A 13,469-nucleotide genomic window follows, 5' to 3' on the forward strand; every position below is an offset into this window, starting at 1 on the left:
ATTTCCACGTGAATGTCTCGAATGACTAGAATTTCACGCGTGAATGAGGAGAGTAAACTCAAATGTTCAAGCGTCCAACTACGCGCAAATAGCGCGTTTTTGCTGCCTCTACCGCGGCTTGTGTAAACGCAACATAAGACACATAGTTACAGTTTTTCACTATGCAAAAAGCATTTTGGTATGGATCAAAATTCGCATACAGAAGATATAAACATTCAAAACTGTTTAGCACGTGCACTAAAAAAAGTTTCTAATTTTTATGATGTCATCCTACACTAATCAAGGAATAATGTCTTGCACAAAATAGATTCAAGCACTTTGAATGACCTGTATCTATGTATTTTTATTCGTAAAAAGTTTTCAGGGCTTTAAATTTTTTCCCAGATTCACAAACTTTCACGGATTTTAAAAACCTGTGGGAACCCCGATTGTTGGACCGGCCTGTCTCTGACTAGTAGTGACTAGTGTGAATAAACTTTCTATTTACACACTTGCATGCATGCCCAGTGTGCACGAACGGTCATGTGACATGCATTTTGGTCATGTAGTGTGGATGGAGAGCTGCATTAATTGTTTCTGTTGCAACAAAATCTTATCGACCCGTGAATCCCCCTCCCAGAACAATGTACATAGCGAACAGTGAATTGTGTGTAGTGTTAAACCCCAGCACGTCAGCTCGCATATTTGTAAGTAGTGCTATAGGGATCATGTCAGCTAGTAGTGTAGACTATTAGATGGTAAATGAATTAAATTATATCTTAGATAAGCTAAGAGAGATGGTTACAATCATATTACAGAGTATTATACAAGTCTTCAAGATGCCGGCTGAACACCGAGCCACAATATACCGGCGTATATACCTCTATCACAGTCGAGGCTCAAACTGGGGACTTTTTTGCTGTAAGGCAACAGTACTATCCCATAGCAGTAATAAGTAATGCATAGTAAGTACCGTATTTTCCGCACTATAAGGCGCACTTAAAAGCCTTTAATTTTCTCAAAAAATGACAGTGCGCCTTATAATCCAGAGCGCCTTATATATGGATCAAGACAAACTGCGGGTAAATGTCAAAATGTGTGAGACGGGTGTCTCTGATTGGCTAAAGTAAAGTAAGTGCAGCTTACCTTTGCAGTGTCTATGCAGCACATCCAAAGCAGCTATGAGGAACTCGTGTGCATCCTGCTGCTCGTAGCCAGCGAGGTGTCTAGCGTGGGTCCACACAAGATGCAGCAAGCGGAAGGGAATGTGAGGAGAACGATGACCCGAGTAGAACTTCAGGAGAGAGATAAAGAAAGTTGATGTGTGAGTATTTTTTTGAGAGGCTATACAGATGCAAAGTGAGTGTGTGGAGCTCTCACCTCCTGAAAAAGCTGAGACATTTCACAAACTAGACAAGAGTTGGATTGCATCTCACACTTGTGTCTGTCAGACAGGAAAAAGTCCCTCAGCAGCGGAGTATGTGTGAGAGCCTGAACGATACAATTCATAAAGCATGTGTTCCCAAGGTTTATCAAACCCCTCAATCCTAGAAAAATGAAGAGAGAAAGGAGGAGTATTAAAATAGAAATTGGGATTTCAGGAAATTGTACAATAAATGAATTCAGGCTTGTGAATACCACACAAAAGGGACCAAAAATGTAAAAATAAGTAATTGATTACTCAAATAAAAAATACACAGATATATTGGCCGATAATCTGTATCGCCAAATAAAAGTGAAGCATTTTTCATATGAATAGACATTGGCCGATTGTTTAAAGTTTTTACGTAAGTGTCTAGAGATGAAAATATTAAATAAATAAAAATGGTTATAGCAGTTTAAATTTATTGTAATGAATAAAAATAATGCAATAAAGTAAACATTATGTACATAGAATTATCACAAAAAATGAGGTTTGTGTTGGTTTGCTGCATACTCTTGTCACAAATTAATAAATTACAGTCACTGCACTATTATTACTGCTAAAAGGTTTTGACCCATCTTAGACCATTCTGATGATTATAGAATGATAGATTAACATTTACATGCAAAATATTGAAGTAAACTCAGGTGTCCCGCTCACGGGACAGCGCCAGTTAAGGGTTTTAGGCGCAGTTTCCCGGACAGGGATTAGACTAGTCCTAGGCTAAAATAAATATAAGAGCTGTCCAAACTGAAAACAACTTGCCCTGACAAATCTTAAAATACATCAGTGCCCTTTGTTTTGCCTCAAAATGCATACAAGTAATGTTTTTTGTAAGACATGTGTGTTAAAACTAGTTATATTTCCTAATTAACTTAAGGTCTAGTCCAGTGTTCTTCAACCCTGGTCCTGGAGGACCCCCTTCCAGAAAGTTTTAGATGTCTCCTTATTTAAAACACCTGAACCAACTCATCAGCCTCCTTCCCGCATGTCTCCCTAACAAGCTGATGAGTTGAATCAGGTGTGTTGGTTAGGGAGACATCTAAAACATTCTGGAGGGGGGTAGGACCAGGGTTGAAGAACCCTGGTCTAGTCCATACACACTAAATGCGAATTCAACGTTTTGGGTGAGTAGATTACATATGAAGTCAATGCAAAAACGCAAATAACCGCAAACTCGCGTGGTGTGATGTGAATGACGTGAATTGACTCAGCAATTGCCATTCGCCTCAAACGGCCTTGCGTCTTTGCGCAAGCGGAAAATATTTAACAAAGCGAAAAAATTTTATGACACGAACTTAAATTCCACAAGTAATCTAGAGCGAGGAACACGGTTATTCGCATTTGGTGTGTACACAGCATAAGTCCTCTAATATCTGTATCAGCACAGAAATTTTATATTGGTGCATATCGATGCATCCCAAAAATAAAATATTTAAAAGTTAACAAACAATTGTAATGACATGTATTAAAAAAAGGTATAAAGTTATCAGGCTTTTGCGTCGCACAGATAGAGAGATGCGCTGTATACGCAGCTTTCATTATTCATACAAATATAGCTATTCAGATTGTTCAAACACAATTATTTCAGTCCCTCCAGGATTTCGCGATTTATTTTTGTGATTTTTGCGATCAAAATGACGGTAATTTTGTGGCAGTAATTTCCAGATATTTGCGCAAAAATAGATATATTTTCTCTCCAATTACGATACCAATGCTTGTATAATATTAAATTAGAAGTTCTCAAGTAAATAATTAAGTAAACAGTCAGTGATATAATAAGAACAGAGAAACAAAATGAAAATATGAAAAATAAATACAACCTCAAGATACAGATACACTGTTTGTTTTTTGATTAACATAGACAGCTGTCATACAGTGGTTTGTGTTAAAAAATGTTAAATTAATTAACCTCTATAGCCGCATAAATATTTGATAAATGCTTGATATTAATGAGAACATACAAATCAATCCTTATGGCCAACACTGAGAGAGGTGCGTTACGTAATCTTGTTTTTTTACGGTTGCTTTTTAAAAAGTTTGAAAATTACCTACAGTAATGCAAAATAGTCACCAGTCCAAAGCTTCATTTTCCCTATAATGTGTGTTTACTTTGTGTGTTATTATGCGTGTATGTGACCGGACCATTCAAGTTCAAAGCCTAAAAGGAAAAAGATCGGTCCTCTCGCGCTGACAGTATGCACAAGTTTGCTAACGCTGAGATGAGATGGTAGTGGACAGATGCCTTTCTTTTGTGTCCCAAGTTTCCAACAACTTAATATAAGGACTAAAAACAGTAAATTGAAATGCATTATGACATTGCTTCACCCAGTTTTTGTCATTTATGTGAGACAGCAGGCGCGACACACAGCTCACACAGACCTTTCACGTATGTATCCTCATAAAAATAATTAATTATACTAGATAACAATTAAAAACTTGTAGTAATATGTGCACAGGAGATTTTGATTGATTGTTTGTGGGGCGCGGTGTTGCTGGTGATGGGGTGCAGGGTGCTGGAGAAAGACTGAAGTAAAATAAAGCCAGAAATGTTTACCAAGGTGTCTAACTCTGTATCAAAGAATATTAGATCATTTTATAAAAAATATAATAAGACATTTTAAATTACTGCTATTACGTTGCCATGAAATAAATAATGCAGGTTGGCAAGACATTTCTTTTGATTTTGCGTTTTGTTCCGCGATCGCGGAAAAGTTAAATTACACGGAATTAGATGCGCTGTTTGTATGTATAATATTCTGCTATTACAATAAAGGTATTCAAAATCATTGCCGTACAGTATATGCACGACATAAACTGCTTGATAGCGCGTCTCATAATTTTCCATTACAAAAAACAAAACAACAATAAATTTGTAAAATTACTCTCTTATATTAAACAAACCGAATAGACAGAAAACATTGTACTCGCCTTATAACATATAAAAATCTTAATATCCTTAGATTTTTCGAAACAAATGATTGGCTTGCATTTCTTAATGAATATAAATCTACAACAATATAAAACATGGACAAACTCACCTAAGTTAAGCAAAGAAATAAAAAGTTTATCATTACAATAAAGGTATTCAAAATCATTGCCATACCATATATGCACAACATAAACTGCTTGATAGTGCGTCTCCCACTAGCAGAATAACAATATAATAATACATTTGGTGCGAATCGAGGTCGGTACATGTTCACACCTTAAACGAACCATACCAGAGTTTGTTTGGAACCGGACCGAGACCACCTCTTCAGCTGGGTCTCGGTGCGGTTGTTTGGTCCGCACCAGAGTTCGATTGCTGTATTCACACCTGCCCAAAAGGTCTGCACCAAGGGGGGAAACGAACTTGAGTTCGATTCAATCGAACCAAACAAGGCAGGTGTGAATACACCCTAAGTCTCGGAGGTACGCTACACCTAGATGGTGCAAACGATGTAAATCCTACATAGAATGCATAGCGCATTTTAGTCTTACAACCGGCCCTTAATGGACTGTAGGACAGCAGATACAGGTATGATGCGAGTACGTGTCATTGCAGTGCTTTGACTTTCTTCCAACTCCGTGTCCATCCAGTGGGAAGCATTACTCCGAACAGAATGACAAGAACCAAATATACCGGCAATAATGCAAATATTGCCACATTTGGATGCAGCTGAAAGCCCATGGCACCATCCCTTATCACTCACAAAGTGTCAGCCAGTTGTTACAGTTAGATTCAGGTGAGGGATTCAATGAGAAGTACATTTCATTACTCTGTACGACAGGCAAACGCTCAAAGGTAAATAGCGCAGGGTTTGAATAGCTGGTGCAGGACATCCACTTAACTAGTTTTGAGAAAAAACAATGCATTAATACAACACGCATCAGTACCCTGATCTCACACTGCTAGGTCCGTATTGTGCACCATTAGACCACGCTTCTTCTTTTTCAATGCCTCTGTCAGTTGGAGTCACTTCCCTGCTGCGCTGACACGGCCAACCCCCTCCCGCGTACAGTTTGACAGGTTACAGGAGGCTCATGAGATTTGGGAAGAGGTCTGGTCTGTGCAGACAGAAGGCTACGCTCTCACAGGGAGCCTAAATGTTTTCAACTGGCCTTGCTCCAAATCTAGCGCTCTCAAGACATCTGTTCTCCGTGCTTCATAGCGGTTAGTTAAAGAATGGCTGGAGGATGAGGGTGAAAGTGTGTATTCTTCTGCTATAGTGTGTCTAAATAGCAGTGTTAAAAGATGTTTGAATATTTAGTAGTCATGAGACATCACCTGAATGATGTGCTGCATCTGTTTAGATAAGGGGTGTCAAACTAATTTTAGGTGAGGGCCGGATGGTAAATAAAGTCACAGTGCGAGGGCCGGATAATTTCTTAAAACCTTATGATGCTGATAATGTGTTAATATTAGTGATGCACCGATGCATCGGCCGCCGATATTTATCGGCCGATTTTTGATGAATTTGAAACCATCGGCATATCGGCAATAGCACGAGAAAGGCCGATACCGATTGTTTATTAATTAACCGCATAAAGTCAATGAATTGCATGTTCAATTAATATGATTTAATGTTTGGGTGTGCACTAGGGCTGTTCCGAATACCATTTTTTGAGCTTCAAAGCTCTAGTAGAAATCAAATCAAATATTCAAAGCTTCGGAAGGAGGGGCTGAACATATTTTTCTTTTTAATAAAGGCAGGAATCTGTGTGCGTATGTAGCGGCGTGCCTGTCACGCGTGCTGCGAGAACAGCATTAGTGAAACAAAACACGAGCAATACTTTTAATAAGGTCACGTTAGCCTAACATTTTTCTAACAAACAAACACTCCCGTATCAGAAATTAGAAGCATAGTAATTACTGATAACGTAAAGGGTAACTTAGCCCATTTAAATAAAACAACGTAAATAAATGAACGACTGAAGTTCAACAAACTGTAATAAAACGGTAGCATACTTTTAAAATCACGTTTATTTACTAACACTTACACCATCCAATATGTTTTTCATCAGTAGAACAATAAAGAAGATATTTTGCAGAAACCCCAGTGCTCCGTCATGCAAGTCAACCGATCCGCCACTTTAAACATGTATATCTAATACAAAAGTAATCCCCCATAACTCCGTGTGACATATTGATGTCTTGTGAAGCAAATCAATCAGTTTTTGCAAAAAACTGAACGTTATTTACAACACTATTAGTGTGAATGCCAAAGCAGGAAGCCCGCTTTGAGGCGATCTCTTCTACTGGTGGCGTTTGGTGCTGTTGGCTATGGATGTTGGTCTCTCTGCGCCACCTATAGAGCTGGAGCATGAAGCGCACTTCCTGCTTGGCAAAAGCTCTGCATTAACGCTGTAAAATATATATATATTCGAATCTCAAAACTGAAAATCGAATGTCAACCAACGGACCGAATATTCGAACATTCTGGTCCAGCCCTAGTGTGCACTATACTTATGCACCGACAGAAAACCTTTGTTGAGCTGGCTCAAATGTATTGGACAATAAAAGAAACAGACTGCACTTTAGTGGGGCAAGAAGTCCAACTTTTTTGAAGTAGCAATATTTATACTCTGTTTAAAGCAATAGCACTGGCATTATTTATGTTTGTTAAAGAAATCCATTATATGTAAAAAAAAAAATTAGTTAATGTTGTTAATAAAAGAAATGCTGAATAGCAAAAACCACCTTTGAAGGTTGTCATGTTGTCTTATTATATTTGTTTTAGCTTAATTTGTGCCTCTTATTATGTTGGTCAGTTGAATATTAATTAGATACAATCCATGTTCAGTAAAAATAATTTGATGCAGAAATAAACTAGCTAATAGACCAACTGTATAGTGTTGTATAGTGTTTAATATCGGTATCGGCATCGGTATCGGCCAGAAGTTGTCTGCTTAAATCGGTATCGGTATCGGCCCAAAAAAATCCTATCGGTGCATCCCTAGTTAATATTAACTAAAACTACAAATTTTTCATTAAAATATATTCGTAATGAGAACAGTGATTTAGCTAAAAAAGCTAGAATGCATGCATTTGTGAGACATTAAAGTACCTAATAAAGTTTGAAGTTATAAAATATAGGCATTCTGCTTACATTTAGTTGCGCATACATCAAGCGTGACCTTTACATATAATTACGAAATAAGTAAGGTCGCACTGGTGTGTCACACGGCTAATGCAAAACAAAAAGTTGTTGCTTAAAAGTACATATTTTTTCTTTTTTTGCCAAAATATCATGATGGTCTTGCTAGATAAGACTCTTACGATACATTTTACGAGGGGTTTAACGGTTAACGCTTTCATTTACTTTTAATGGGTGACGTCATGCTGCCGAACTAAATTGTGGATCCGTCGCCGTTGCGTCACTGCCGTTGCGTCTAGAGCCTGACCGATAAAGGATTTTGAAGGCCAATACCGATACAAATGTGCGTTGGTTTTAAAAACCGATAATCCGATATATCGGCCGATCATTTTTTTTCAGAAACGCGCAACAAAACATTAAAGGATTTCCCTAACAGATTGCTGCTACAGCCACAACTATTACTTCTATTATTATTATTATTGACCGTAATAATTACAAAAAATAATGATGACATTATTACTATAATCATCATTTATATTATCATTAAACAAGATAAAGGTCACTTCTAAATGTTTGTGTTTTTTTATTTATTTATTTAATTTTTTAATATTCATTTATCAACCATCATGAATGCCGATACCGAGAGTTTGAAAAATGCCTAATATCAGCCGATAATATCGGCCTGCTGATATATCAGTCGGGCTCTAGTTGCGTCACTGCCATTGCGTGCGGCAGAAGTTGAACTTCTCCATTTTTTAAGCACCAATGTGTGCATCAGCTAATCAGATGGCCTTATGCAAATAACCTAGTGCGAGCAAACCAATTATGTTTATGCAAGACTGGAGGGTGTGTTACAGCCACTGTGATTGGCTGTTGGCCACGCTTCAAACAAGCCTCTGTCAGGCGTTAACGCTTTTGCCCCGTGTGAATGTACAGTTACGTCTCGGATGGGAATGTTTGATCCTTTGAAGCGGTGTTGAAACTGCAATTTTAAACTGCATTGAAACTGTAAAGTGTTGAGGTCCAGTAAAGTCTAGTAAATTGAGAAAATATGAAATGTTTTAATCAAAAAAAAAAAAGTATTTTCTTCTCGACTAAACAAAGACAGACATGAACAACTTGGATGACATGGGGTTGAGTAAATTATCAGGATTTTTTTATGAAAGTGGACTATTTCTTCCTATAAGGCAGAAACTGATTCATGGGCGGTTCATACACCATACACGACAAATAGCGTGATGCCACCAACCTCAAACAGCCATGCCCGCGGAAACTGAAGGACATTTGGATGCATTAGCACTGTGTGCCTTCTACGCTTCGCCTGTGAAACAACAGTGTTTTGCCGCTCTCCTATGGAAAATGAACAAGACACTCGCGACTGCTGCTTCCCGTCCCAAAGGTATTTTAAAATATGAATTTTATATTTAATACACCGGGATTGAACACGTTTGTTGACGTGTTCAGCCCGCGGGCCGTATGTTTGACACCTATGGTTTAGATACTATCCCAGAACTATCCCAGAAGGCCATGGGAGCCAGGTGTCTTTTCAGCTGCATTAAATACCAATAAAGTTGACCATTTAGCTGGTTGTGGTTAGTACATTATATGGTAGGAAATATGCATCTTAAAGAACCATGATAACATGGTGGCTTTAGTACATCTGGCAACATTCAAAGTACCATCCAATCCAAACCAAGTTTTAATCAAATTCAGAATACATTTTCTTAATTATTGCCTAAAACTCATAAGAAAAATTTTTCTTTTAATGTGGAGTAAATGCTCTGCTTAACATTTGAATGGACAATTTTTTGCAGGTTTTACCCCAATACTGATTGTGCCAAAATGGGTAACAAGGATGCACATTTTGCTTATATATTGGTGTTAATTTACTGACCAACACATATATCACTCATAAAGAAAATACAATTCTTATAGTAAACTTAAATAACAGATAGATGGAGACAACAACAATTTTGTTTTTAAATGGGGTCAAAACTATAGCACTTTTTGGGTTTCAGTATTTTACAATACATTATGTTGTTACAGTTAGAATCGCACAACAGAAGTTAAAGCATGGGACACCAAACTATTGTAGGATTTGTTCATTTTAACTACAGTACCCTCTATAAATATGGGGACAATAAAAGCGAAATTTCTCTGTTGAGAAACAGGTACAGAGAGAGAGAGAGAGACTTTCGGCTACTTCCAGCAGTGCTTTCTGTGGCATTCCAGTCTTTCAAGTACTAATATTTTATTTATGCACATGAGTGATGGAACATCATATACGCGCCTGATCCAACAAACACATCAATGGTGGCGCATCACTGTTGACAACATCCCCCCCCCCCCATTCCAATCTCATCAGAGGCTCAGTCGAGCAAGAACATAAACCAGCATCCACCCGAAATCCATCTCGCACAATAGCTTTCTGAAATCATCATACACTGGCCACATTACGCCCTAAATGATCAATGAAAGCTCAGGCACTCGTATAGCTAATCGCATTAGTTTGTTTCTCCGGGTGCGAAAGAGGCTGGCGTTTAGCGCCTACGCTAAGCCTGCAAGCAGACATTTAACACCATTACTCCACTGCCAGGCCCTCTGACTGCGAGTAAAACAGGCGAAAATGAGAGAAGGGAGAGAAAGGTACCACAAAGGGAAAGGGAGTTATTTCTCCAGTGGCCGATGTCCATATCTCGCCCATTATTTGCGTGTGCGTTTACTATTCTTCCCTTTTCAAAAACAAAAAATGCTGTATGAGATTGACGGCACCTGTAGCCAAGAAACAACATGCGGTCTTGGCTTCGGTACAATGTGCAGTCTCTAGACATTGGTTGACTAAAATGTCATTTGAACTGATTGTGGCACTGAAAGAAAGCAGACGCAGTGAGATACAGACTTGTTTTGGCCGATCGCTTATTAAAAAACACTTATGTGCCGAGTTTCGTTCTAAAAAAGGGCATAATCTTCAGAGCCTTCGAGAAATAAATTGCTTACCTATGGTGCAGTTCGCCGTTATTTTTCTTCGTTTGGGGTTGTGCCGCAACAACTCCAGTTCACGTTTCGTGGGCTCCCACATTGAATATTTCTCCCCGATTCCTGAAAAATTTGAGAATTAATTCAAAGTTCAAATTAAAATTGTATAATTACAGTGCTTTTTTAACACACTGATATTCCTGAAAAGTCAGATTAGCGTTATTACACAAAACCTAACACTAAATTAGGCATGGGCCGGTATGAGATTTTGGCAGTATGATACAAAAACACCACCGTTTAACAGTGTGGCGGTATTGCCATTGCAACACTAAAATGTGTTTTTTTAAATGTCTGCGTTAACAAACAACAGCTTTCTACTGGACACAACACGTTTAATTTTTATGCAACGTACAATATGTATGCTAGGTAAAAAATATAAAAATATATATATATTAAACGTAAACATCGAATTAATTATAACTTAATGATTTCATTCATTTTGTGTAAACACATTATACCTTGAAACGGTATCACAAAAAAAAATTGGTTTTGAAACCTTGACTTTTTAAAACCTTTGTATACCTGTAAACCGGACACCGGCCCATGCCTACACTAAATATCAAGTGTACAAAAAATTTAGCCAAAACTACTTACTAAAACAAACAACAACGTTTAAATTGTCTCTTGTCAGCCTTAGGGGGCATGTACACCAGCTGAAACACCAGTCAGACGCCAATGTTTCTTCAGCTAAGCGCTTTGGTTGCTGTTACACTTTTGTTTTGTTTATCAGTTGTTGTACGATGTGCCGGTTAGTTGTTGTGGTATTTGTCCCACCCCTCCTCCACTGTGATTGGACGGCTTAATGAAAAGTGACATTGACGAGCTAAGCGTTTCACTCAAAGTTTAACATTTTTCAACTCTGGTAGTTCAGCGCTGAACGCAAAAAAAACAAACAAACTCCAAAACCCACCAGATGTTGCCATTTTTGAAAAGAGCAACGCATCCATTGGAAACAATTAAAAGCATATGCAGACCGCAGGTAAAAACGCTTTGGTGTACAAGCCCCCTTAGGTGTGAAATTTATTTTTGTAATATAAACTTTAGATATATTTATTAATTCAGAATTAGTCGTTTAAAAAAATTACAGATTTTACAGATTTAAAGCAACACTATGTAGTTTTTTTACCTTTAAATAATGTCTCTAAAATTATTTCAGTAATAGAACAACTTTTAACTAGACAAATAGTACTGTTGCTGCAACCTGAGCAGCCTCCTAGCTGCTACAAGCACACTCTGAAAGTGGCGGTGGAGGGTAGGAAGCACAGCCCCGCCCCTCCCCCTGCCTGCAGAAGAGTGTCTGATACCAGGTACTGTTGCACTTTTCAACCACATGGGGGAGCTGTAAGTCATTTTTACATGGAAACTACATAGTGTTGCTTTAAAATGTAACAAACAGTGATGAAGCAGTTAAATTGTTTTTATTCCTGATTTGAATTCTGAAATAAGATTTGTCTCATCCTTGCATATAGTTAACAATTATTAGCGTACAATGTTGACTGTGAAGGCTAATTTACAGAGATATGTCAAATGCAAACAAATACAGACAGATCTGTTCAATCTAAATTAGAATATTGTATTTGTTGGCATTCATCAAAACAATGAGAATTAAGGGGGTCGCATACAGGTCGGAAGCACCGCGTCGTGTTGCATCTAGGACAACTCGGAGGTATCGTACGGCAGAAGTGCACATTAAATAGCACGGACTTAGTTAGATAGCGTCTACTTGAAAATGCAAAATACACGTTAGCAGCCAATGTTAATAGCTAACGATTTTATGTTATTTAATGTTGAACTATGTAAGTGGCGCTCTGTGGTGCTACAGGAATTTGAGCAGTGTCCTGAGTCACAGATGACGCCTGTGTGCGTGTACTCATAGAAAACAATGTGTTCTGTTTTTTTTTAAGAACGGCGCGGTGCTGCGCGGCACTGAGCTGCGCGTCCGCTGTGCGACTCCCTTTAGCCTTCAAGTGAGGTCGACTAAAGAAACCCCTCAAACAATAGCAGCAAATTTATTGCCGAAATTAATTTCGCAAAATGCAGAATCAAAGTCTCCCAAATAAAACTATTGTGTTGCTGCCTTGAAAGTGGAAAAAAAGCTTTACACGGCAAACAGATTTAAGAGGGCACATATTATGCAAAATCCACTTTTATTTTTTGACATAAATGTGTGCTGGCAGTGTGTGAACACGACCACGCCACGATGAACAACCAACCACCCTTCTCCTTCTTTTTAATCCCCATTAAACTAAAGCAGTCTGTTTTGATCCTCTTGTTAATGTGACATCTCACAAACAAAGCCCCGCCCACAGCCACTGACTATCTGGTTAATTTTACCCAAAAGCTTTTCTAAAGATGTTTTTAGCACACTATAGCGCTAATGCAGCCAAAGATACTATTTTCTCAGACTGTATTAACAGGAATCAGATCTATTTTTAACCGAAAACACTCACTGTCTGTTGGTAAGAGAGTGATGAGCTTTAGCTCATTTGCATTTAAAGGTACACACATGAAAACTGAAACTTCACACATACATTTAAGACACACTTATCTCTTATACTACATCTTGTAAACATTTGCATAATATGTGCCTTTTAAACATAAAGATATAATAGCATGATTTAGAAAATCTTAGGCCATGTTAAAGACAAACATGCACACAAGAAAAGTGTGACGGCGACAACAACACCCACCTTGCAACTTCCACGCTTTTCTTTGTTCTTCTTTGGCAATCTGTTCCATGTCTTTGTCATATATGTAGTCTTGGCACACAAAGCAATATATTCCACCGTACAAAAGGTCTATAGCTGAATGAGATAAAGAGAAAGAAAGGAGGACCTATTAGAGACCTTCAGGAGAAGTTGACGTTTATGCACTCACAGTAAATATGGAGGTATTAAGGATTGATCCCAATCATAGCTCAGTGCGGCGAATCGACCCCCTTGATGAGAATA

General features: G+C 38.1%; 1 protein-coding gene and 1 long non-coding RNA gene across 3 annotated transcripts in view; one reads left to right on the forward strand and one right to left on the reverse strand.

Moving 5' to 3' along the window:
* LOC141363678 (uncharacterized) overlaps window positions 1-13,469 on the forward strand; it is a 416,667-nt gene that overhangs the window by 351,160 nt on the left and 52,038 nt on the right. The gene's annotated exons all lie outside the window — the stretch shown is intronic.
* Window positions 1-13,469, reverse strand: part of usp22 (ubiquitin specific peptidase 22) — a 59,379-nt gene that overhangs the window by 16,493 nt on the left and 29,417 nt on the right. For both annotated transcript variants that reach the window (XM_055176174.2, XM_055176175.2), the window contains exons 3-6: window positions 13,209-13,322; window positions 10,480-10,581; window positions 1,360-1,526; window positions 1,126-1,273 (exon numbers count right to left, since the gene is read on the reverse strand). In XM_055176174.2, the coding sequence (XP_055032149.1) occupies window positions 1,126-1,273; window positions 1,360-1,526; window positions 10,480-10,581; window positions 13,209-13,322 (531 nt within the window). The remainder of the gene's footprint in view (window positions 1-1,125; window positions 1,274-1,359; window positions 1,527-10,479; window positions 10,582-13,208; window positions 13,323-13,469) is intronic.

Source organism: Misgurnus anguillicaudatus, chromosome 4 (genome assembly GCF_027580225.2).
Source record: "Misgurnus anguillicaudatus chromosome 4, ASM2758022v2, whole genome shotgun sequence".
Taxonomy (NCBI): domain Eukaryota; kingdom Metazoa; phylum Chordata; class Actinopteri; order Cypriniformes; family Cobitidae; genus Misgurnus; species Misgurnus anguillicaudatus.